Below are 23,898 nucleotides of genomic sequence, written 5' to 3'. Positions count from 1 at the left end.
TTCCCTTTCTCTACTTCCTTTTTATCCTTTTCCTTCCTTGTCTTGAGATACTGCTATCATGAATTTGCTATATACCTAGTCCATGTTTTCTTTTACATGTGCATGTAATCCATACGAAACATAATTTTTTGCTTAAAATTTATGTAAATAGAATCACTCAAGTTTTTTTGAAGTTAGCTTTTTACCAAATGAGTTTTGCTTTTGAGTGACAATTATGTGGAGATATTTTGCATATCATCATATGAATATGCAGCATTTTATTTATCTCATTCTCTCCTAATGGACTTTTGAATAGGTTTTGCTCTCATACACAAGGCTGCAGTGACTAAACTTTTATGTAACTCTCAGCACATATGTGTGAGAGTTCCTTTAGGGTTTGTTCTAAGCAGCAGCGTTAATGGTCTTTGCACTTTAAACTTTATTAGGTGTTGCCAGATTGTTCTTTGAAGTGGTTATGTAATCTATAGTCTCACCAGCATGTACTGACTTCTATTTACCCAGATGTTTGTCTGCTTATAGTATTTGTGTAGCTTCACATTTTTGCTTTCTGATGGTTTCAAAATAGCATATATCATTATTTAATTTGATTTCTTCTGAAATCTCTTGATTTCAACTTCTTGCATTTGAATCAATTACAGACCAGAACTTACAAGTTTTAAAAGACCTTTTGTATTTGAACTGGAAACTTTGCTTCTTAACTTTTTATAGTGATAATAAGTCAGTAGCAATCTAATCTCTATTAAACTCAAATTTCTTATTTCCCAGTTTGCTAATCCAGATTTCACACAACCTATCTCAGAAGTAGTAGATGAGGTAATTCAGAATTGTCCTATTGATGTCAGGCGTCCTCTCTACAAGGTCAGTATTTATTGAAAAATTGTTATTCAAGGTCCTACTACTAAAAAAAACCTTTATTTTCTGTCCTTTGTTTAATATTAAATTAAAAAAAAACTCTTGAAAGAGTATAATAGAATTGTAGTACTGTTTGTTATATCTTTAAATTTCACTTCTTTCCTTTTAAATAAAGATCATATTATTTGTTTTTCTCCTCTACTATAGAACATTGTCCTCTCTGGAGGTTCAACCATGTTCAGGGACTTTGGACGTCGCTTGCAAAGAGATTTGAAAAGGACCGTGGATGCCAGGCTGAAATTAAGTGAGGAATTGAGTGGCGGTAGATTGAAGGTTGGTTTCCCAGTTATTGGTGGGAAGGTTATGAGGGGTACCTTGATTATGATAGTGGGGATGGGGAGTATCTGCCAATTTTTTCTCTTATTTTCCTACTTATCAGGTATTCTACAAGGAAGTAGTTAATGTTACAGATTCATGTCCCTGATATTCTTGGCCATATGATTCCTCTAGGATATTGTCTGTATTTCTGGAAAATATTCTTAGCTATAGCTATCAGAAATACCATATATAGTAGATTCATTGTATATTTCAGGGATAATCTTTATGGATAACCCAAATTTTAAATATCTCTGTAGCAAAACAGTAAAGCAGAGTTGAGAACAATGCTGATGTTGAGTGGTCAAGCATGCATTCACAAACTGGCTCTAGGTCTCTCATAGCAGCTTCATAGTGTGAAATCAAATTGGTGGTTCATGTCCGAATTAAGAATTTTAAATTCTAAAATGTCTGAACAAAATTTCGGAAAATTTTATGTTTCATTCTTATTAAATGTAAGAATATTGAAGCAAAGCTTTGTTGCAGAGGATAAGTTGCTAAGTAGAACTCATTTTACACTCTAGGGTTTGCTCTTATTGAGAAATTTCATGAAAGTGGACTGTTTTCAGCACATAAACTTTAACTATCTTAACCCCATTCCTTGGACTACAGTAAAAAGTATGTTTTGGGTGGAAGGCAAAGTATTATTGAGCTCTGCCACCATAATGACATGATCTCTAACTCAGGTAATAGATTAATGTTCTTTGGTTTTTGTTCCCCCCATTCCCAGATTCCACTTACCCACCCGTCAAATTCTCTGTACTGAGAATCATGCTAATACATTGATTATGAGTTTTTTCAGTTTCTATTAAAATATTTGACAGATTGAAGTGAATGGATTGCCTTAATAGTCTGGTGGTTATGGGTATATTAAGTAGTTGTTTAGTTTTTAATGACTTATTACAGATTCATGAAATGAGAAAAAGACATGCTATGTATTTTTCAGTATAGAATTTCAGTAAAGTAAAAATGTTCAACATGTCCTTAAGCTTTTTGTATGTTTTTACATAAGAGATGGGGAATTTTTTTCCCAGTGATGTCGGCATTATACTGACATATCCAGGGATGTAGGTAAAAACCTATATGTCAGAGGCCTCTGCCTCCTTCCTTTTTATTTTATTTGATAGTCATTTTTATAGATCTTCATAACATATTTTCAAAGCTCTTTATCTGTTTCAATATTTGATTTTCTTCTCTATTTCAATATTAATTTTTTAAACTTTTTATTTTGACATAATTTCAAACTGACTGGACAGTTGTGAAAATATTACAAATCCCATACAGAGAACTCTAACATGTCCCTTGTCCCCCAGATGCCCAAATCCATTATCTGTCTGTCTGTCATCTATTTCCTGAACATTTGAGAGCAGGTTGCACGCATCACACTCCTTGACCATACAATACTTCTTTGTACATTTCCAATGAACACAGATATTCCCCTTATGTAATCACCATAAGCTCAGTTATCAAGTTCAAGAAATTTAACTTTAATATATAGCTTATGTTCTTTATTCCAATTTTTTCTTGTGTCCCCATAATGTCTTTTGGGGACTATTCTTCTGCATTCTGAGATCCCATTCAGTATCATGTATTGCATTTGTGATTATCTCTTTTGTTTCTTTTTCCTCCCTCCTGTTTGGAGTTTTTTGAGCATCTTGGATGTTTATATTCATGTCTTTTGTTAAATTTGAGAAGTTTTCAGCTATTGTTTCTTTGAATATTCTCTCTGCCCCTTTATTTCTTTTCCTTCTGAAACTCCCACAAATGTGTATATTGGTATGCTTATGTGTCCCACATGTTACTCAGGTTTTGTTTACTTTTTTTTCATTCTTTCCTCTTTCTGTTCCTCAGAGTGGATGATTTCAATTGTGTTATTGTCAGAGTCACCAATTCTTTTTTCTGCTGGCTCCAATCTGCTGTTAAACCTCTCTAGGGAATTTTTAGTGTTACTGTGGTCTTTAGCTCTGTTTAGTTTCTTTTCATAATTTCTGTCTTTGTTATTTTCTGTGTGTTCATCTTTTATTTCTCTTAATTCCTTTAGTTCTTTGTCCATGTTTTCCTTTAGCTCTTTGAGCATATTAAGGACCATTTTTTGTCTGTCTGGATTGTCCCAGGTTTGGATCCTTCTCATTGATGGTTTCTAATGTTTTAATCTTATCTTTTGCTTGGGCCTTCCCTTCCTGTTTCTTTTTATGTTTTGTAAACTTTTGTTGAAACCTAGACATTTTGATATTATATTGTGTTATCTCTGGAATTTAGACTCTGAGGCATCTTTTCCTTTAGCTTGTATCCACCTAATGTTAGGCAGAGCTGTCCTTGAATTCCAGGAGTTTAAAAAAAAAAAAAAAGAAGTTAAAAATGAAACACTGTAGAGAAAGCCATGGAAGCATGAAGCTGAAAGCAGTGAAACCCAGAAGAGAAGGAAGAGTCCACCAGACACCACCATGTGTCTTATAATGTGGCAGAGGACCTGCAACCAGTCTATAGGAAGAAAGCATCACCTTGATGATACCTTAATTTGGACATTCTCATGGCCTCAAATTATACTATTACTGGGAGAACAATACCTTACGGAGAGTAAGGAAAGAAAGGACTGGATCTTTATTTAAAATTGCTCTTGATTCTCTACTTTTGGCATAGATCATTCTGATTAGTGTGTGCCTCAAAGTAGAGTGCAGATATGCACATGTGACATATTTTCAAGCCAATTAGAGATCTACATGGAGAAGATGACAACCAGTCTTGTGAAATTCTCTGCTCATCAGCAGCAGTACCACATGTTTAAAGTTCATTTTCCTTTGCAGAATATTCTCAATTTCAGTTATTCCTTTTGTTGCCTACATCATGTAGCCTAAACAGGCCACAAGAAATGTTCCATATGCTTAAACAGTATATATACAGAATATAATAATTAAGAATCAGATAATTGATTGTGCCACTATATATTGATACGTTGCATATTTCTAAAATCTGAGCTTTCTACTTTATGCTGTCTTGGAAGTTAACACACACGTGCGCGCACACACACATATTAAATCTCCTTAGAAACTGTCCATTACTTGCACCATGAAATTACACCCAAGAGGAAAAAGGAGAAACTAAACAGTGTTTTATTTTAAAATAAAATAAAAAAAATAATAATAAAACACTTTGCAGATTGACCTGTGAGGTTTTATCCATAGAGAGAGTTTGGAGAATAGCTCCAGGTGAAAGTGTAGGGCCTCCCTGATCCTTTCTGTGCACACCTCTTGGCTTGGGCATGTGTATATGGTCCTAGGATTCCCCTGCTTACATGGATATGAATATCTCCAGTAAACAGTTTCCTCATGATCCAGGGCACTGCACTGTTTGTCCTACAGCCAGCAATCCCCTTCCCCGGGTAGCAAGATTTGAGTGTTTTCCTAGAGCATTCTGTAGGAGAGCTCAATGAGCTGCCTTCCTCATGCAGGGCAAATTCTGGGACAGTGAGTCCCTCAGGCCACTGCCAGAAAGATTGGGCCAGACACGCATACTCTCAGAACATGCATGAGGGTTACTCTGCACCCTCCAGAATCAGGGCCAGGGGTCTGCATTGGAAACGCAGGCTGACTCAGTGCCCACCTCATGAAGGGATTGGGAAGGGGCCAGCAGGAGAGCCTATAGCTTTTAAGTAGACTTTTGAGTCAGTACTTGCCCTACTACTCTAATCCTTTAAGTGTTTTCTGGAGCTGTTTGAAACTTTTTATTTTGAAATAATTTCATACCTATAGAAGTTACAAAGTTAGTAGCAAGAATTCCTGCATTCTATCTACCTACAATTCCCCAAATGTTAACATTATTATGTTTGCTTTATCATTCTGTTTTTGCAAATATATCTATATGTACACACACACAAATTATTTTTTTCTGAAATATTTGAGAGAAAGTTGGGACTATGATACCTCATTATCCCTAACTACTTTAGTGTATATTTCCTAAAAATAATGGCATTACAGTGATCAAAATTATAAAAATTAACCTTGATATAATACTGTTATCTGAATATAGATGATTCAGATTTCACCAATTGTCTCACAATGATGTCCTTTATGGCAAAAGAAAAAAAAATTATATATTTTTTCTGGTCCAGGATCTAATCCAGGATTACTTATTTCATTTAGTTGCATGTCCCTTTAATCTGTAACCAGTTATTCAGTCTTTTTTGCCTTTCATGATCTTCACATTTTTGAAGAGTGCAGGTCATTTAATTTGTAGCACAGCCCTCAATTTGGGTTTGCCTGATGTTTCCTCATAATTAGATTCAGATTATGCACCTTTGGCAAAATATCATAGAAGTGATAATGTATCCTCTTCAGAGCATCTTATCAGTAGACACATAATGCAATTTGTCTTCTATGTTAACTTTGATCACTTAAAGTTGTGCCTGCCAGGATTCTCCACTATGCTTTTTTTTCCTTTATGTTTCATAAAAATCTTATGAGGAGATACTTTCAGACTATTTAACTATCCTTTTTCTCATTAAACTTTGAACCACTGGTTTTATTTTTCTTTTTAATTTAGTTTTATTGAGATGTAGTCACATACCATACAGTCATCCATGGTGCATAATCAGCTGTTCACAGTACCATCATATAGTTGTGCGTTCATCACCTCAGTCAATTTTTGAACATTTTCTTTACTCCAAAAAGAAGGAAAATAAGAATAAAAGTAAAAGTAAAAAAGAACACCCAAAGCATTCCATCCCCCCATCCCACTCCATTTTATTCATTTAGTTTTTGTCCCCGTTTTTGTACTTATTTGTCCATACACTGGATAAAGGGAGTGTGAGCCACAAGGTTTTCACAATCACACAGTCACACCGTGTAAGCTACATAGCTATATAATTGTCTTCAAGAATCAAGGCTACTGGGTTGCAACTAGACAGTTTCAGGTATTTCTTTCTAGCTATTCCAATACACTAAAAACTAAAAGGGTTATCAACATAGCGCATAAGAATACCCTCCAGAGTGACTTCTCGACTCCATTTGAAATCTCACAGCCACTGAAACTTTGTTTTGTTTCATTTCGTTTTCCCCTTTTGTGAACCATTGGGTTTTAGCATCTGTATTTGGACTGGCCTAAACAGTTGTTATTGTGATAGTTGCCAAACAGTGTTTTGTAAAGTCGTCCATCATTCCATGTTTTTCAGTTCTCATTTTTCTATAAAGGAAAGTTTTCCTTTCTCCCTTGTTTTAGTTTCTTGGCTGCTGAAGCAAATACCATGCAATGGGTTCGCTTAAATAGGAATTTATTGGCTCAAGGCTTGGAGATGTCCACAATCAAGGTGTCATCAAGGCAATGCTTTCTCCCATCCTAGGAGACTTTTCTTGTTCTGGAGCTGGCTGCTGGTGGTCCTTAGTTTTTGTTGTTTTTTTTTTTATCATATGGCAGAGCATGTGGCAGCCTCTTCTGGCTGCTGCCTCTGGCCTTCTCTCTCTGTGTGACCTACCCTCCTATAAGGCCTTCAGTAATAGGACTAAGACCCACCCTGATTCAGCTGGGCTATTCCTTAACTGAAGTAATCTCATGAGAAGTCCTATTTATAACAGTTTCACATCCACATGAATGGATTAAGTGTAAGAACATGTTTTTCTAGGATATATAGCTCCAAACCACTATGTCCCTCATTCACTCATTCAGTAGTATGTTTTTTGTATTCTTCTATGGGCTGTAATCCATTAATAGCATTAATTTTCATGCTCAAATTTTTTCACATGTGGCCAGTGGGACCCATTTAGTATGGCACTTACCCCTTTTTGATGCTGCCCCTTCATTATTTGAGCAATTCTTTACTTTCTGGCACAGCAAGATGTTCCAGGTTCATCTCATACTTTCCAGTGTTGGATCAGCCATTTATTCAAGGCTCCCTTTTTCCTTTTAAAGGAAAATCCTGTTAAGAAACCAAGCTGGGATACTAGGTGTGTTCATTACTACTTGGGGTGTCAATACTTCTAGACCTTCTCAGCAGACAGAGCTAGGACGTGTGTGTGTGTGTGTGTGTGTGTGTGTGTGTGTGTGCACTTCTATATCTAGTTTTCTCTCTATATAAATTAAAAACTACAAATTCATGCTGATGCCTCCAGTTCCAGAACACCCCAGGTTTTTTTCTAGCCTTTTACCTTTCCATTTCCCTTTTCTGACAATGAGAAACTGGTCTGCCATTATCCATAATATATTTATGTTTTTGCTCAATCCTAGGAGGAAAAAAAAAAAAAAAAAAAATATATATATATATATATATATATATGGTTTCAGAAGTTTTTCCACACTACTGTGAAAAATAGACCTGCTAACTATAGGGTTCAATATTTGCTTAGTTTTTTTTCTTTAATCTGAGGACATATAGTCATAATACTGTGTTCAGAAGTTACTTGAGCTTGTCCCTTTTCAGTGTGGTTATGTTATTTTTTTTTTTTAAATACAGTTAGTTTAACGGATTTTTCTTGTATATTATTTTGACCCACATGCCTCCTTTCTTTTGAAGTTTTATTTATTTATTTTCAAGTATGTGAAATATTAACATGGTTCTTCAAATCAGAGCTGTACAAAATTTACACTCATTGTTATTCCCCTACCATCTATTTTTTTTTTTAATTCAGTTTTATTGAAATATATTCATAAACCATACAGTCATCCATTGTATACAATCAACTGTTCACAGTATGATCATATAGTTATGCGTTCATCACCACAATCTATTTCTGAACATTTTCCTTACATCAGAAAGAATCAGAATAAGAATAAAAAATAAAAGTGAGAAGAGAATACCCAAACCATCCCCCCATCCCACCCTATTTGTCATTTAGTTTTTACTCCCATTTTTCTACTGATTTTTTTTCAATTTTTTAACTTTGTTTATCAAAAAATTAAAAACAAACAGGCAAACAACAACCAAAAAAACCCCACAACATTTCAAACAAAGCAATGGATTAAGGAAAACAAATAACCTAAAATAACTACTTTGCTTCCAGTATGTTCCTACCATACCCCAAGAAAATTAATAAACCATGTCCAAATAGAGGAGTAAGAAAAACAAATAATCTAAAATAACTACATTGCTTCCAACATGTTCCTACCATACCCCAAGAAAATTAACAACCCCTAAGAAAACAATGGAATAAGAGGAAAAAAAACCTAAAATAACTCTATTGCTTCCAACATGATCTTACTATATCCAAGAAAGTTTACAAACCATAATCATTCCTGAGCATTCCCATAACCTTGAGATTACCCTCCATAGTTTATCTGTTCTTATTAGATTATCATTCCCCCTCCACTAATTGGTATCTCTAGGTCCCCTACATTCTACAGTATAAAACATTGTACATTTTTCACAGAATTCACATTAGTGGTAACATACAATATCTCTCTTTTTGTGCCTGGCTTATTTTGCTCAGCATTATGTCTTTTTTTTTTTTTTTTTAATCTTCATTTTATTGAGATATATTCATATACCACGCAGTCATACAAAACAAATCGTACTTTTGATTGTTCACAGTACCATTACATAGTTGTACATTCATCACCCAAATCAATCCCTGACACCTTCATTAGCACACACACAAGAATAACAAGAATAATAATTAGAGTGAAAAAGAGCAATTGAAGTAAAAAAGAACACTGGGTACCTTTGTCTGTTTGTTTCCTTCCCCTATTTTTCTACTCATCCATCCATAAACTAGACGAAGTGGAGTGTGGTCCTTATGGCTTTCCCAATCCCCTTGTCACCCCTCATAAGCTACATTTTTATACAACTGTCTTCGAGATTCATGGGTTCTGGGTTGTAGTTTGATAGTTTCAGGTATCCACCACCAGCTACCCCAATTCTTTAGAACCTAAAAAGGGTTGTCTAAAGTGTGCGTAAGAGTGCCCACCAGAGTGACCTCTCGGCTCCTTTTGGATTCTCTCTGCCACTGAAGCTTATTTCATTTCCTTTCACATCCCCCTTTTGGTCAAGAAGATGTTCTCCGTCCCACGATGCCGGGTCTACATTCCTCCCCGGGAGTCATATTCCACGTTGCCAGGGAGATTCACTCCCCTGGGTGTCTGATCCCACGTAGGGGGGAGGGCAGTGATTTCACCTTTCAAGTTGGCTTAGCTAGAGAGAGAGGGCCACATCTGAGCAACAAAGAGGCATTCGGGAGGAGGCTCTTAGGCACAACCATAGGGAGGCCTAGCCTCTCCTTTGCAGCACCGTCTTCCCAAGGGTAAAACCTGTCCCCTACCATCTATTTTATCCGATTCCTATTCCCCATCCTCTCCAGTGTTCCCGCCCCTCTCCCCCGTAGATAACCAATCTCAGTTGTTTCTTTTGAATTCTTTTGAATTTAATATAAGTATTATTTTTATGTAGCATACTTAAGGTTAAATGATACAGAAACTGTTACTTGAGTTTACCACTGAAATTATCTTATGTCCTTTTTTAGCCAAAGCCTATTGACGTACAAGTGATTACACACCACATGCAGCGATATGCAGTCTGGTTTGGGGGATCGATGCTGGCCTCTACAGTGAGTGAAATGAAGCTTACTTTTAAAATTGAATGAATTTTTTTTTTAATATAGAAAAATCCATCAGTACTTAGATAATTTAGAAAAGCAAAGTAAATTCCTTTAATTTTTATCTAAGTATTTCATATGTAAGTTTTAAAATTGGGTACATAGGTACATAGATTTCAAAAAGTAAAATCCTTTGAATTTAATACTCATATTTTTTTTAGCTGATTAGATATTACTTTACAGTGAGTATCTCACACTATGTTTTAGAATTTATCTGCAGGGGAAATTCTTTTACCTCTGTGGTAGTGCACACATTAGAAGGTCATTGTTGCTTTCTATGCAGATATTTAAAAACATGAAGGTAAAAGTTGACTGTGTCATTGCATAGGAAGTCTTATGTTCTGAACTGAGTAAAGGTGTTTTTCTGAAAACCCCCTCCCCAAATCAAAACATCTTGAAGTCCCTTTAAAAGATGTTCTTATATCATTAGTCTAGTAAATATTGGTACTATAGCCTGGTAGTGCATGCAGTATTATAAGAAAAGAGCTTTTATCTGCATTTAATTGAATAACTATACAACCTTGGATTTAAAACCCTTAAAAATAGGAAGAGAGTTATTTTCTTCCATAATTGTAGTCATCTCTAACGGTGCTATATTACCTAGTCAAATTTGTAACTTTGCCTTTTGAGAAATGAGGTGACACAAAACATAACATAAAGTAGTCTGTCTATGCCAGATCTTGAGTTAGAAAAGCAGGCTCATCTATAAAGTTTTATAGAATGACTGGGAGTAGTTTATCGTACCTTTAGTTAATCCTGCTGTTTTAGATTGTTGGTTCATTGCACAATGTGGGAAAGCCTGGGCAGAACAGCTGGTCATTTGAGAATCAACCTTCCATTCCTCAAAATTTCATAATCCTGTGAGGGACAGATGTTTGCAGAGGATGGAGGAACTCAAGTTAATTGCTCCTTTTCAGTTCTGATATGGATTTTATAGCTAATTTTAGGTCAGAGTTGCTTGAATTTCTAAGCTTAGTTCAAGTACTGTGGATGGACTCTTATTAATTTTAGGTTTAATTTTAAAAACCCATATATTTTAAAGCATATTGAAAAATAGTAGATTTTTGACCATTATAAAAATATGTATTTTTTTTTTTCAGCCTGAGTTCTACCAAGTATGCCACACCAAAAAGGATTATGAAGAAATTGGACCTAGCATTTGTCGTCACAATCCAGTGTTTGGAGTCATGTCGTAAAATTGACTTCTAGTTCCCGGGGCTAGGGCGGTGGGGAAGAGATCTTTCTGATTACCTGTTTTGTCTGGATGGCTGGTTTTGAAGTTTAAAGCCTGACTTGACAATAATAAGACCAAACATAATTATACAGGAATATTTTAATAAGTATATCACCATGCGAATGTTGAGGAAAGCTAAAATAAATAAGTGTTTTTCTTTAGATTGAATATTTGAATCTTATGTGTAACAAAAAGAAGTGGGTTTTAGTTCTTTCTGTGCCCTGATATTTTGTATATTATTGAATTATCCAAGATTTGATGGGATTTATCGGTATGTAGATAGCTCTATAGTGCTTGAATTGTACACATCTAAGTGTGCAGTGCAAGAGCTTGTTTATATTTCATACTTTTTATACTTTGAGGAAAAAGTCAAAGAAAAACTGTAGTATTTGAGGAAAAAAAGTGACCAAGTAACAAGATAAATTCTAAAAATAGCCTCATGCGACTTGACATACACACTCATGGGATTCCAGTTATTAGGAATTGCTTCCACCCCTTTCCACCCTGTCAATGGTTTTCTTTGCAAGTGCTTTTGGAACTAAGAAGCTAGTATTTTGGATTAACTGATGCCTGCTAGTGCTTTCTGATTACTCGCATTCTGTTTCTTGCTTTAATAGAAAAGTAAAGACAAGACTGTTGGACCAGTATTGCAATCCTGTAGTGTCATTTCTTATTAAAAAACCAATAATTTGATGATGAAAATTGGTGTATTTAAAGCCTAACACCATTCTAATAAAGGCACACACTTCTTTTTACTACTTGTTTCAAGCTCTTTAATCTGTTTACAAGTTAACCAATCTATTTTCTTCAGACCTCTACAATAGTTCTTTAAAATCATAAGAGTTGGTTAGCAAACTGACTTTTATATGTGATCTATACAAATAATTGTGAACTTTTAATATGTTGAGTGCTTTCATTTTGATAACTGGATCTCCATTGGATATTTTCATTTGTATAAGTCATTTGCAGTTTGAAAATTTTTTTTAGTGCCAGTCCCTGACATATCATGGAAAGTTAATTTTCTTTACATTTAAAAATATCTGGATCATGAAGAAAAAGTGATGGAAATAAATTAAAACTGAATTACCTTTTCTAATGTATTTTTTTTAGAAGCAATGTACTTCTCCCTTGTGTTTGTGTATTTGATATGATTTCTAATTCTATTGGAATAGTGGCATTCGTTGAAATCCTAATAATGTGTGTGGTAGAAAATTTCTTGTGATCTTAAAATTTTTACTGGTTATTTATAGAACACTAATTGGGAGTTTTTATAGGCTTTTTAGAATTAAAACAGTACCTACCTATGAATGCAATTATCTGTGAAAATAACACATAGGATCAGAATATTCCTATCTAGAACACATAAGTGTTTTGTTTGTTTTTACTATAAAGATAGAATTGGAGAGTAAACTTTTCACTTAAGAGAGAATTGGGATATTTAAAATTTTATTAATAATTTATGTGAATCTTACTTCTTTGAGTATGGATATAAAGAACAGACTGTATGTCCTGTTGCTGTAGTAATAGTATCAGTATTTTTGTAAAATGAGTATCAAAGATCTTTTTTTTTACTTGATAAAGTGTTAAGTGAACATTGTAAAAAAAAAAACATTCAAACAGTACCAAAGAGTATATAGTAAAAAGTAGCTTTCTTTCCCATCCCAGACTGTCTTGTTTTCTCATTACAAACACTGCTAGAAATGTCATATGTGTCCTTGTATTTTCTGTGCATATAGAAATATATATAGCGCTATATAGCTCCCCTATTTTACACAAACAGGAGCTTATTGTATATACTGTTGCACTTTTTTTCAAATATCTTTTGATACAGAACTATATTGATAAGCATTAAAGATTTCATCCTCCTAGCCCACTAAAATATTGTTAATATTCTTATAAATATGTCCCCCCTACCCCCCACCCAGGATGATGGTTGAATAGGAAATGAATAAGCTAGAAAAACATGTTTACAAAGCTGTTGATTTTAATCTCAGGCATATGTATACAAAGACGTTCTTAACTGTTTAGTATGAAAGCATGAATGCCAAAATCTTTCCTTTACGCTTATACTTATTTGGAGAAACAAGAAGACTCCAACTCTTCTGTATGGCTCCGAATAAACCTTTTGTTCTACTTGTAGGGGAATGAGCTGTAATATGATAGAAACAGTGCTCTTGCTTCTTTACATCTCTCCTGTGATTTTGTATACCATTTCTTCAACTTATAGCAACTTTCGTGTAAATATGTACTTGATTGGAGGTTGGCTAAGATGAATACAAATCTGTTAACACTGATTCAGCATCAGGCAGCCTGGTACATTGGAAAAGCACTGAATTGAGACCAGAGATTGGCATTTTTATTCTGGATCTACTACTAATTGGTATTATAGCTTCTTCAGCTTTTCTTGTTGTTGTTAAATTATGGAAACTGTATTTGTGTAAAGTTGCACAATTTCTTTTACTTTTCTGGACCTCAATTTAATTTATCTATAAGAGGTGTTATACCTTGTTAGCAGTGCAATATCTATGAGTTGTGAGAATATGATCTAGCTTTTTCCATTGATTCCTTTGGAGTGGTAAAGATGTTATCTAATCTCTCCTTTTTAATAGGCAGGGCCTTTGATCAACAGGGGAATATTGATGGGCCCAAATAAAATAGTTGATAGTTATCTAACTTGATGCCTCTCTTTAGTAAGCAAGTTTTCACAACCTAACCCTTAAACATTAATAAATATCATATTCTGCAAGTAATCATACTTTTCTGATCTGTCTTCCTTTCTGATAAGAGATAAGGCAGTTATCTGTTCAGGTGCTCAATACAATTTTTCTGTTTGTTTTCAGAACTACTTTACAAATTGAAATAATGGAAGAACTTAATTGTTTTTGCAGATATTTCTAGAAATATCTTTGGAAATATGAAATATGTCAATAGTAGGTGATTCTGTTCTTTATTCTATACTTAGTTTCTATAGAAAAGTCCTAGAGAATATATCTGTATAAATAGAAACTTTCACTTAACACTACAGATATACCAAAATATTTGTAAAATTATTGAGGAAATTATTTGTAGTGTAAAAGCTTATTTGTACCATTGTAAGGAGGGTTGTTCCTCTAAATAATGGGCTAATCTTTCAATAATAAAGCCTAGTGTTTTCCTGCTTTTCTTACTAGCCCAACTTTGACTCCTGTGACCCTACTTCTCTATCTTTTGTAGTTCATAATTACCAGTCATATGTATCTTTTTATAGCCCTCTGAAACATCACCTTTAGCAGTAAATGCACAGATTGCTGATTCAGGTTAGTGGGTACTATATATAAACTAGGATACATACAAACTGAAATATGTATAAATTCTGAGAATGAAACATTCTTCCACATTGATTGAAACCCTGTATCTTAGAACATATTTCAGTGGAATAGTATTTTGTATATATAGTTGGCCAAGGGCAAAATTGTTACCAGGAGGTTCTGCAAAAGTTTCACAGCAAATATGGAAAATAAGTACTTTGGTTTTGTATTAGGTCCATACCACATTTGAGCTGACCCTTACCAAGGACTTTAGATCTGCTGGAAGGTCTGGGAAAGTTTTTCGACTTCTGTGAAAGAGGACTTTTGTCATTTATTTTTGATAACTTCAATACTGTGTGGATGTTCAGTCCTCTTCATAATTTGTTTTCCAGCATACCAGAACTTTTATCATATCTTGTTTCGGTCTTGATAAACTTTTAACAAAAATAAGTTTAAAATCTGTGGTTGTCATTGGTATTCTCTATGCCATAATCCAGTTCAATTGATGTATTAAGAACTTGGGGACTGAAATTAAATAAAACTTATTTGAGTTAAGGATTATATTAGTGTTGCTCTAGTGGTCACAGGAGCAGTAAAAATGTAATGAGGATACAAAGGAATAATTTAGGGGAAAAAAATGGTGATAGATAAAAAAGAAAGGACAACCCGAAAGAAGAAAAGTATTAATTTTATTTATTTTGGTTCAGAAAAATGATTATTTTTGACTATTTTCTACTGTTCACATCACTTTTGATGACTTTTTATACATTACATTAAAAGTAAGAAATTGAATCAGAAGTTTCTCTTTTGTTCAAACACTAAACTCAAGCTAGTTACACACTGTAACGCGGTTTGGATCTTCAATCCAAGGTTCATTTTTTTTTTTTTTTTTACTGTCTACTGTAGTTCAAGCATTGTGCTAGAACTGGGGATTTGAAGATGAGTAAAACATTCTGGTCTTAGTTTAGAGGCTGGTGCTATAGTAAGGGCACTCTCAGAGAGTGAAGAATCGTTTGCCCTGAAATGATTTGAGAGATGTCTGTTACTAAGCTTGGACTTTCTCTTCATGAAGATGGTGGTGGTGGTGATGGTGGTTTTGAGGAAAAAAAAGCAACAAGGTGAGATGAAAGTTATTATAAAATAAAGCGGGGTTATGGTTTAAAATTAAATGTGTGTGTTCCTGAAGTTCTTTCTTAAAATAATGGTAAAGGTTACACCTAACAACAGTTGAAGAAATTCTCCATTAGAATCCATCCTACTCATTTGGTATTTCCAGTACCTTACCTATTGCCTGATACATAACAGGAGTGCAGTAAATGTGTTTGGCAGCTGAATGAATGAGTGACTAAATAAAGTCCATTTTTCATTTTGAAATTAAAACTTGGATTCAGCTGAGTATATGACTTGTTCCCTTGAAAATATCCATTTTTATAAAAAAAATTAAGACTGAATTATTACATTTTTCTCTTAATAATTTTATGCCTTAAAAATAAAAGTTACATTCTACATAAAACATTGGGGAATATTAGTGATCATAAATTTTCTGAAGTAGGTTCTTAAATGGTTCTTTGGCTAGGTCTTTAGCCATTATGAAATCTTTCCATAGTGTAAATGACTGTCATTCACTAAATCAGAGTATTTTTCAATGATAATTGAAATACCCTGAAATGTTTTATAAAATTCAACATCAACAGTAGAAGCACAATTAATTTCTAGTCCTGGCTTTTATTGACCAATTTTGAGCCTTTTGTCTTCCAAATTCTATTTTTAAGCCAATTTAAAGATGACTCAATTCATAGTTACCTACATTTTTTGATGAATAAGATCCAGTGTTGTGATATATAGTTGGTCTTACTTGGAGGCTTATTGGAAAGTTGATAACACAGTTGGAACCATACACCATTTTTTCTTCTTATTGGGAGTACATTGTACCTGTCTCAAACAAATCCTTAAGAATCTACTGTTCAGAGGATTGGGCAGTAAGAAAATCTGAGACTTGTTTTCTGGTGTCATAATGCATAGTTGGGATACCATGAACATTCATGAGATGTCTAAATCCTTTCAGTTTCTACTGAAATAGACTTGATTCCTTTCACCAGGACCTTGATAGATGAGTAAGATTTTGGTAGATAGTAGGTGGGGAAGACATTTTAGGTATGGAGGATACAGTCTGAATAGAAAATGTAGGGAGGGGTGAGCATGTGATTGTAAGGAAATTAGGAGGAGGGTGGGGGATAAGATTGGAAGACACCTGCCACTTCTAAATAAATATTGAAAAACTTAATTGATGCAGTTAAGCTTGAAATCACACACTCTATACACATTTACACACATGCCCATACACTTGACATTTTCAGAATTTGGTCATTTTGTCCAACTCATGATTTACTGATGAGGGAACAGATTCGGATATTTTAAGTTAGTTACCAAAGGCCACATAACTAGTTAGTGGTAGAATAGAACTTGTTGGTAAGAATGCTTTTTTTGTGTTTTATTTTTAATGAATAGTATATGGTTTATTAAATTTTCTTTTCAAAATTGATTCAGCAACATTTCTTAGCCTCTTTGACTCATTGGGAAAACTGATATGAACACTATTGTGCTAGATGCTGCTGACTAAAGGGAGGTTATCAAGTGATCAAAATGGCTACCAAATCATGTATATGCTGCCGGTAGTTACCAGGCTAAAATGCTGTCACGACTTGCTTCAGATATTTGGGGGCTCTGCTATTAGGTGCCTATAGATTTATAACTGTTACGCCAACTTGTTGAATCAACCCCTCTATCAGTTATATAATGACCGTCCTTGTCCATTGTAACTTTTTGACTTAAAGTCTATTTTGTGTATTAATTCAGCTACTCCAGCTCTTTTGGTTATTACTTGTATGGTATATTTTTTTCCATCCTTTCACTTGGAAGCTACTTCAGTCTTTGAATTTAAGGTGAGCCTCTTGCAGGTAGTGTTTAGTTGGGTTATGCTTTTTTTTATCCATTCTGCCAATCTCTGTCTTTTGATTACATTTGAAGTCATTGCTGATAATGCAGGACTTTCTTCTACCATTTTGTTATTTAGTCTTTGTATTCTTCCGTTTGTGCCTACTTCTATTTTAAGTGATTTTCTGTGTGTACCAATTGAACGCCTTCCCATTTCTATCTGAATATATTTTTCATGTGTGTTCCTTATGGTTACTATGGGGTTAAAATTTAACATCCTAAATATACAATAATTATATTTGGTTTGATACCAACTTGACTTCAATAGCATACACACACTTCTCCCATATCGTTCCATCCCCCTACCTTTTTTTGTACTTGTTATCAATTATATCTGTGCGTTCTGTGTCCAAAACCATAGATTTATCATTACTTTCTATGTATTTGCATTTTACCACTGTAGGTAGTAAAAAGTGGAGTTACATACCAAAAAATACAGTAGTACTGGCATTTATAATTATCCAAATGGTTACCTTTACCAGAGGTCTTTATTTATTTATCCCACTTTGAACCGCTGTCTAGTATCCTTTCCTTAAGTCTGAAGAACTGTAGGTCAGGTCTGGCGGTGATGAACTGCAGCTTTTGCTTATCTGGGAATGTCTTAATCTCTCCTTCATTTTTGAAAGAAAATGTTGTTGGAAAGAAAATTCTTGAGCGGTAGTTGTTTTCTTTAGCACTTTAAGTATCTCAACCCACTGTCTTCATGCCTCCATGGCTTCGGATGAGAAGTAGGCACTCAATCTAATTGGGACTCCCTTGTACATAACATGTTGCTTTTCTCTTGAAGCTTTCAGAACTCTCTCCTTGTGATGGGGTGAATTTTCCTTCAGGTTTATCCTGTTTGGCATTCTCTGTGTTTCTTAGATGTGCATATTCACGTCTTTTGCTATGTTTGGGAAGTTTTCTGTGATTATTTGTTTGAATATTCCTTCTTCCCTTTTCTCTCATTCTTCTTCTTGGACTCATAATGTCTATTTTGGTTTGCTTGATGGTGTCCCAGAGGTCTCTTAGGCTATTTTTGCTTTTCATCATTCTTTTCTCCTTAGCCTGACTCATTTCTTTGAGTTCACTGATTCTTTCTTCTGCCAGCTCCAATCTGCTGTTGAAATCCTCCTGGGAATTTTTCATTTCAATTATTGTGGTCCTCAACCCCAGTAGTTCTGCTTGGTTCCTTTCTAAAATGCCTATTTGTTGAGATTCTCATGTTGTTTATTCATTGTTCTCCTAATATCTTTTAGTTCTTTCTCTGTATTTTCCTTCATCTCCTAGATCATATTTAATATCATTTTTTAAAGTCTTTGGTGAGTCCACAGTCTGGTCTTTCTTGGTGTTTTCTGGATTTTTATCCTGTTCCCTGGGATGGACCATCATTTCCAGTTTCCTTGTTAGTCTTGTAATCTTTTGTTGCACACTGTATATTTTAATATTTTAAAATGTTAACTCTGGGATTTATTCCCTGAGATGTTTGTTTTGTTTTGTTTTGTTGAATTTGTAAACCACCTGGTGACATGACAGATTTTTTGAGAGTCCGTCCCCATCAGGAAGGTCCAACCAAGGTGAATGCAAAGTGTTGGGTCTCGGTCTTATCTGGGCCTGTGTCTTATTCTGGGATTGTACTTGCTAGTTTTTTAGGACTAAGTTCCTCTGTTTATCAGAGTTTGAATGACCTTTCTAATTCCCAGGAGACAGGCCTTCTCCCTCTCCATTGTGCTCCAGTGCTGGATTTAAAGCAAGTAAGCCTTTGCTTCAGGCCATCCATCTCTTTCTGGTATTGCTCCAGACTGCTTGTCTCAAGCTGTTTTTGTCAGGAGGACAAATTCTGGGAGGGGGCCCGCTAGAGAGGAGTTTCCCAAGTCACTCTTTAGTGGTGAACACAAGGCCAGGGGCCCACAAAGGGAATGCAGGCCATCTGCAATAAATCGCCCTGGGGAGGGGAAAATGAAGGTGCCAGCAAGGGCACCAGGAGCTGCTCCCGTGCTACCGTAAGCTGCACTTTTTGACATGCCCAGCAAATGCAGTCCTCCTGTCCTCCCAGCCCTGAGGAAACTTAGGGTCTTTAAGTCTCTTCTGCCTCATTTTTCAGGACTGGGTTGGAACAATGAATGCCCTCAGGGCTGGGCCCCTAGCAATCCAGAGTTGGTAATCAAAAGCTGTGATCAGCAGTAGGCCCCTGCCCTCTCTGGATCCTGGGGAACTGGCTTTTTATGTCCCTTTCTTGCCCTAGGAATATACATCAGGGGCTGGATCCCAGGGTGGCCTGCTGTGAGAGGGGGTTGGGCGCTGGTAACCACCTCAGGGAGACAGCAGTTTACTGGTAATTACGCTAAGTTACCCGCCTCTTCCTCCTGCTCTTCCCTGGATGCTGTACAGTGTTCTACTGGATTCCAGAGTTTTGAAATAGCTTATTCAGACAGTTCCTGCCTTTTAATAATAGTTCTGGTGGAAGGACTAATTCCTGGGGCTTTCTACGCCACCATCTTCCCACAGTCCTGAGATACTTTTCTAAGGTGAGCTTTAGCATGGAAGAGGATTGTGATTTCCAACTCTTAGATTCCAGAATGTATGTATTCAAAATAAACTCTTCTCTGTATTCTAACAGTAATTTAAATGGATTAGTTATTTCCCACAGAAAATCTCAAATAACTTTTTTTTTTAACTTAAAAGGAATGTAAAGTTATATCAAGAACTAACACAGAATTTTATGGTGTGCTGAGAATCCAGGCATTGTGTGCCTAGATCATTTCGTGTTCCCAAGCAACTCTCCTGCTCATGTCCATTTTAGACTCAAATGAGTAACAATAGCAGAAGGAAGTGGTTAAAGTCCCTTAAGTAAGTGGCTGGTGGGGTGGGGGTTGGGGGAGATGAGCCGTTTTAGCCTGAGTAGCAAGCAAAGAAAGTTATACTTTGTGTGTGTGTGTGTGTGTGTATTAAGGAAGCATTTTTCTTTCCTCCATGTGCTGTTATATTCTTCCAGTGTGTCCTCATAAACGCGAAAAATGGACTCAAAATGGATAGCACAAGCCTAAAGCTAATTCTTAAAGAATATGTCCATCTGAGGCGGTTGTGAGTTTGCGGGATGGCACTTCCCTGAGGTGAAAGCTGCCCGAGGCTGCATACGAATGAGGGATCTTCAGTGTTTTGAAACAATGGCACAAGTGTGTGGGTGGTGTTCCGACAGCGTAAAAGTGTTTTAGGTAGCCTTGAGGTAACTTTAGACTGGAGGGAGCCTTCTCGGCTTCTCAGAAAACGCCAGGCAGGCGTCCCCGCCAGCTCCAAGTCACAGCTGTAGCAACTCGGACGTGATGTGGCCTCTGGCCCTGAGAGGCGCCGCACACGTGGAATGGAAACGAAGCGGCCTCTGTAATAGGGAGGCCTCGCTGGCTGGTTTCATCACTGCCGGCTCTGAGAGCGTGTGGTCTGTGACAGTCCTGAGATGAGGGCGAGTTCCTTGGACGTGGCTGATGAGTAGGACATGGTAGAACGCTCGGTAAGGAATGTTCTTTAAGGATGTTTTTCATTTGTTAATCTAAATGTTGACTAATGAACTCTTGCCCGCAATTCGGTGCAAAATAGAACTGTTTTGTCAGATGGGAAGTTCTGTTCCGTGTTCTCGCAGTTCCCAGCGGGTTTACCCTAGAACTATTGAATGCGGAGAGAGATTTTGGTTTCGTGGCTTTCAGTCTTGAGAACAACAGCTTTTTTGTACTGTCTGTTCTTTGGTTTACACCCACCAGACTAGTTTACAAACAGCGTCTTGCAGTGTGTTAACATTTCATGATGAAGTGAAGTGCCGAGTGTTCCTCTGACACAAAAGCTCCTTCTTGGGGGGTACTGAGGGGTTAGGAACAGTTTTTCACTCCCAGTGACTTCATTATGTTCTCTATAACAGGTTTCATTGCTTAATGATAACATATTTGAGCTGTGATGATTGAACATGTATTATTTGAGCAATAAGAACTTGACAGGCTGAGCCTTTTTTAAGCAGTTAATGTATGCCTAGGTGGGATAAGAGAAAGAACAGGTGAATCGACCATCACCATCCATAAAAAGAACAAAATCTGTAAGACACAGGTTTGAAAGTATAATGGTCATGTAAACAGGATTTGCACACAAGGCTGCTCTGTCTAGTTGTCTGTTTCCTTTTAAAGTTCTCTCTGTAGCTACAACTTTGTTGGATGGATTCCTGCTGAAATTCTATAAAATAAATTCTATAAAATAATGTTACTTCCAGTTGAGAAAGAGCGGCCAACCTTCAGTTTTGCGAGGGGCTCTTTTTGTTGTAGTACTGGAACTCCCTGACTGGCTACTTGAGTGGGCCTCATCTAATTTGTTTTTGGCCCTCACGTTCCCTCTTTGATGAACCTGAAACACTGCTATTTCCTGGTAATCAAATTCAACAACCAAAATACTTTTGGGAATCTATGTGGGAATCACAATGCTAGGCCTTGGTGGGGATACATCATGCTTTGTATTTATAACTTAGCATGGACACTTTTAACCAAAATGCAGGGCAGCTGTGTGTTTTGTGTTGTACTCAAGGTGAGAAGGTAAAACTTAGCTCAGATTGAGAAAGTATAAGTCTTCTCTGTACTTCATCAAGCTGGGATAACAGACCCAGATAAAGCCAGCTGTGAAGTTAACAGGAAACAATATTTCTCCCAAGGACCCAGTGCAGCCATAATGTGTCCTAACATCTCCATTCTTGACAACTGCTTTCTTCCTCATTCGGAAACTTTGTTCTTTAAAATCAGACTATCTGAAACTTGGCTGTAATTATATCAGTAAGAATGAAACATCCCACTTTGGCCTGTCACTTGGACACAGAGAAGCACCCTTGATTTTCAGATGAGGTGCAGAGCTTCAGATAAGGGGATTCTGGACACAACATTCCACATCTACCTTAACTTTGTAGTTTCCTAGGAAACAGGCTCCTGCTTGGCTCTGAGCCTATCAAAGCCCTGATTCATTTAAATTTCATCCAAACTTTAGTCTTCCCCAAATCTTACAATATTCCCACAGTCCTGCAGCATGCAGTCTTCCTCATTGCAATGGATCAATAAGCATGACTTTGTCAGATGCTAGGTTTGATCCTGGAGGCCTTAGCTGATTGGGATAGGACAGAAGTGCATTGAGAAACTGATTTTAGCCAAGTATTTAGGAGCTCTTCAAGAAGACAGTTGTGAAAATAATTTATAAGATGTCACTATTTTAACAGTTTGACATGGCAGATATAAGATAATTAAACCATGTTTTTTTTTTTTTTACATCTAGATAATACTCAATTTAGCAGTAAATATACATGCGTGTGTGTATATATATATATATGTATCATATTTACATAATATACATGTAGCATATTATCATGTGCCCTCTTTTTTCACTTGTAATGGTTTTGTGTATAGATACCTTGTCCCCCACAAAGTGGCATCTGTTCCTGGAAGGTAGAGTCCATGCTAAGATTCCTCCTGATTTCCTGCAACGTCTAGACCAGCATTGGGCACACAATAGAAGCTCAATAAATACTTTTCACATTGACTCAGAAAAGCTTCCTATCTGGGTTATGTCCTCCAGACTTTCCCCAAGTTTGAAACCTAACAGATTGTCCGTGGTACCCTCTTCATCACAGTTCTACCTCTGCCTAATAAAACACAAATTACCCTTAGGCAACGAGGTGCTATGCAACTGAAGCTTTTCTCAGCGCCATTTATCTATAGTCACTAAATGTCAATGGATAGATGTGTTTGTCATAATGTGTGGTAAGTGCAAATAATCCCCCAGTTAGCCTTATTGTTAGCGATGAGATAGATGCATGGAACTAAAAGTGGTGATAAGCTGTCAGATTCAACTCTTAAGGAAATACAGAATGCCAGTTTCTGCTGAAAATGTGCAGAAAGTAAATGCACAATTCCTCACCACAACCTAATTTGTTTTTACAAACATTTGTATGTTCACATTTGTTCATCACCACTTTGTTCAAGGCATAATGAAATAAACCATTAATTAAAAATAGCTCAACAAAACCACTGGAGAAATTAACAAATCTGACTGTAGCAGCATAGAAAAACAGCCTCAATTTATCCTAACTGTGCCCTTTATGTAGAGAATGGGTGAAAAAACAGACACCTTCAGCTGGGATAGGATCTGTATCGTTGATTCCCAGTAACCCTAGTCCTTACTTGAAACTTAGGTAGCCAGTGACCTCACTTATTCATAAAATGAGTAGAAGTAGGCAGTAGTAGAGGAAACTGTTTGTAAAGTCCATATACTAAAATTAGCTCAAGTTCTTTCCTCACAATAGTGCTCCTCAATTCACACTTAATGTCATGCAGTTCTGAAAAGCTTTGTCATCTGGTGTTTGGTCCCTTACGAATGTCAGTATATTATATTTTGAGCTGGTGACAAGGAACTTTACCTATGTTCCTGTCCCCACATCCCTCTAGGCTCTACAACTGGTTTGATGAAGCCAGGTCACTGCAGTGATGATGTACACGCACAGAACAGCTTTATTTCTCCCCAACTAATATGAAGGAGCCAGGAGGGGGTGAGCCTCAGTAGCCTCTCTCAAATCCATGGCCATCCA

General features: G+C 36.1%; 1 protein-coding gene across 1 annotated transcript in view; it reads left to right on the top strand.

The window, feature by feature from the left end:
• The window catches only part of ACTR3 (actin related protein 3), a 107,499-nt gene extending 95,375 nt beyond the window's left edge, over window positions 1-12,124 (top strand). The window contains exons 9-12 of the mRNA XM_037848921.1: window positions 766-858; window positions 1,060-1,185; window positions 9,672-9,755; window positions 10,904-12,124. Of these exons, the coding sequence (XP_037704849.1) occupies window positions 766-858; window positions 1,060-1,185; window positions 9,672-9,755; window positions 10,904-10,999 (399 nt within the window). The 3' untranslated portion in view covers window positions 11,000-12,124. The remainder of the gene's footprint in view (window positions 1-765; window positions 859-1,059; window positions 1,186-9,671; window positions 9,756-10,903) is intronic.
• Window positions 12,125-23,898: the final 11,774 nt, after the last annotated feature.

Source organism: Choloepus didactylus, chromosome 9, assembly GCF_015220235.1.
Source record: "Choloepus didactylus isolate mChoDid1 chromosome 9, mChoDid1.pri, whole genome shotgun sequence".
Taxonomy (NCBI): domain Eukaryota; kingdom Metazoa; phylum Chordata; class Mammalia; order Pilosa; family Megalonychidae; genus Choloepus; species Choloepus didactylus.
The sequence above is the reverse complement of the archived record's forward strand: the minus strand, read 5'-3'. Positions and strand labels throughout refer to the sequence as shown.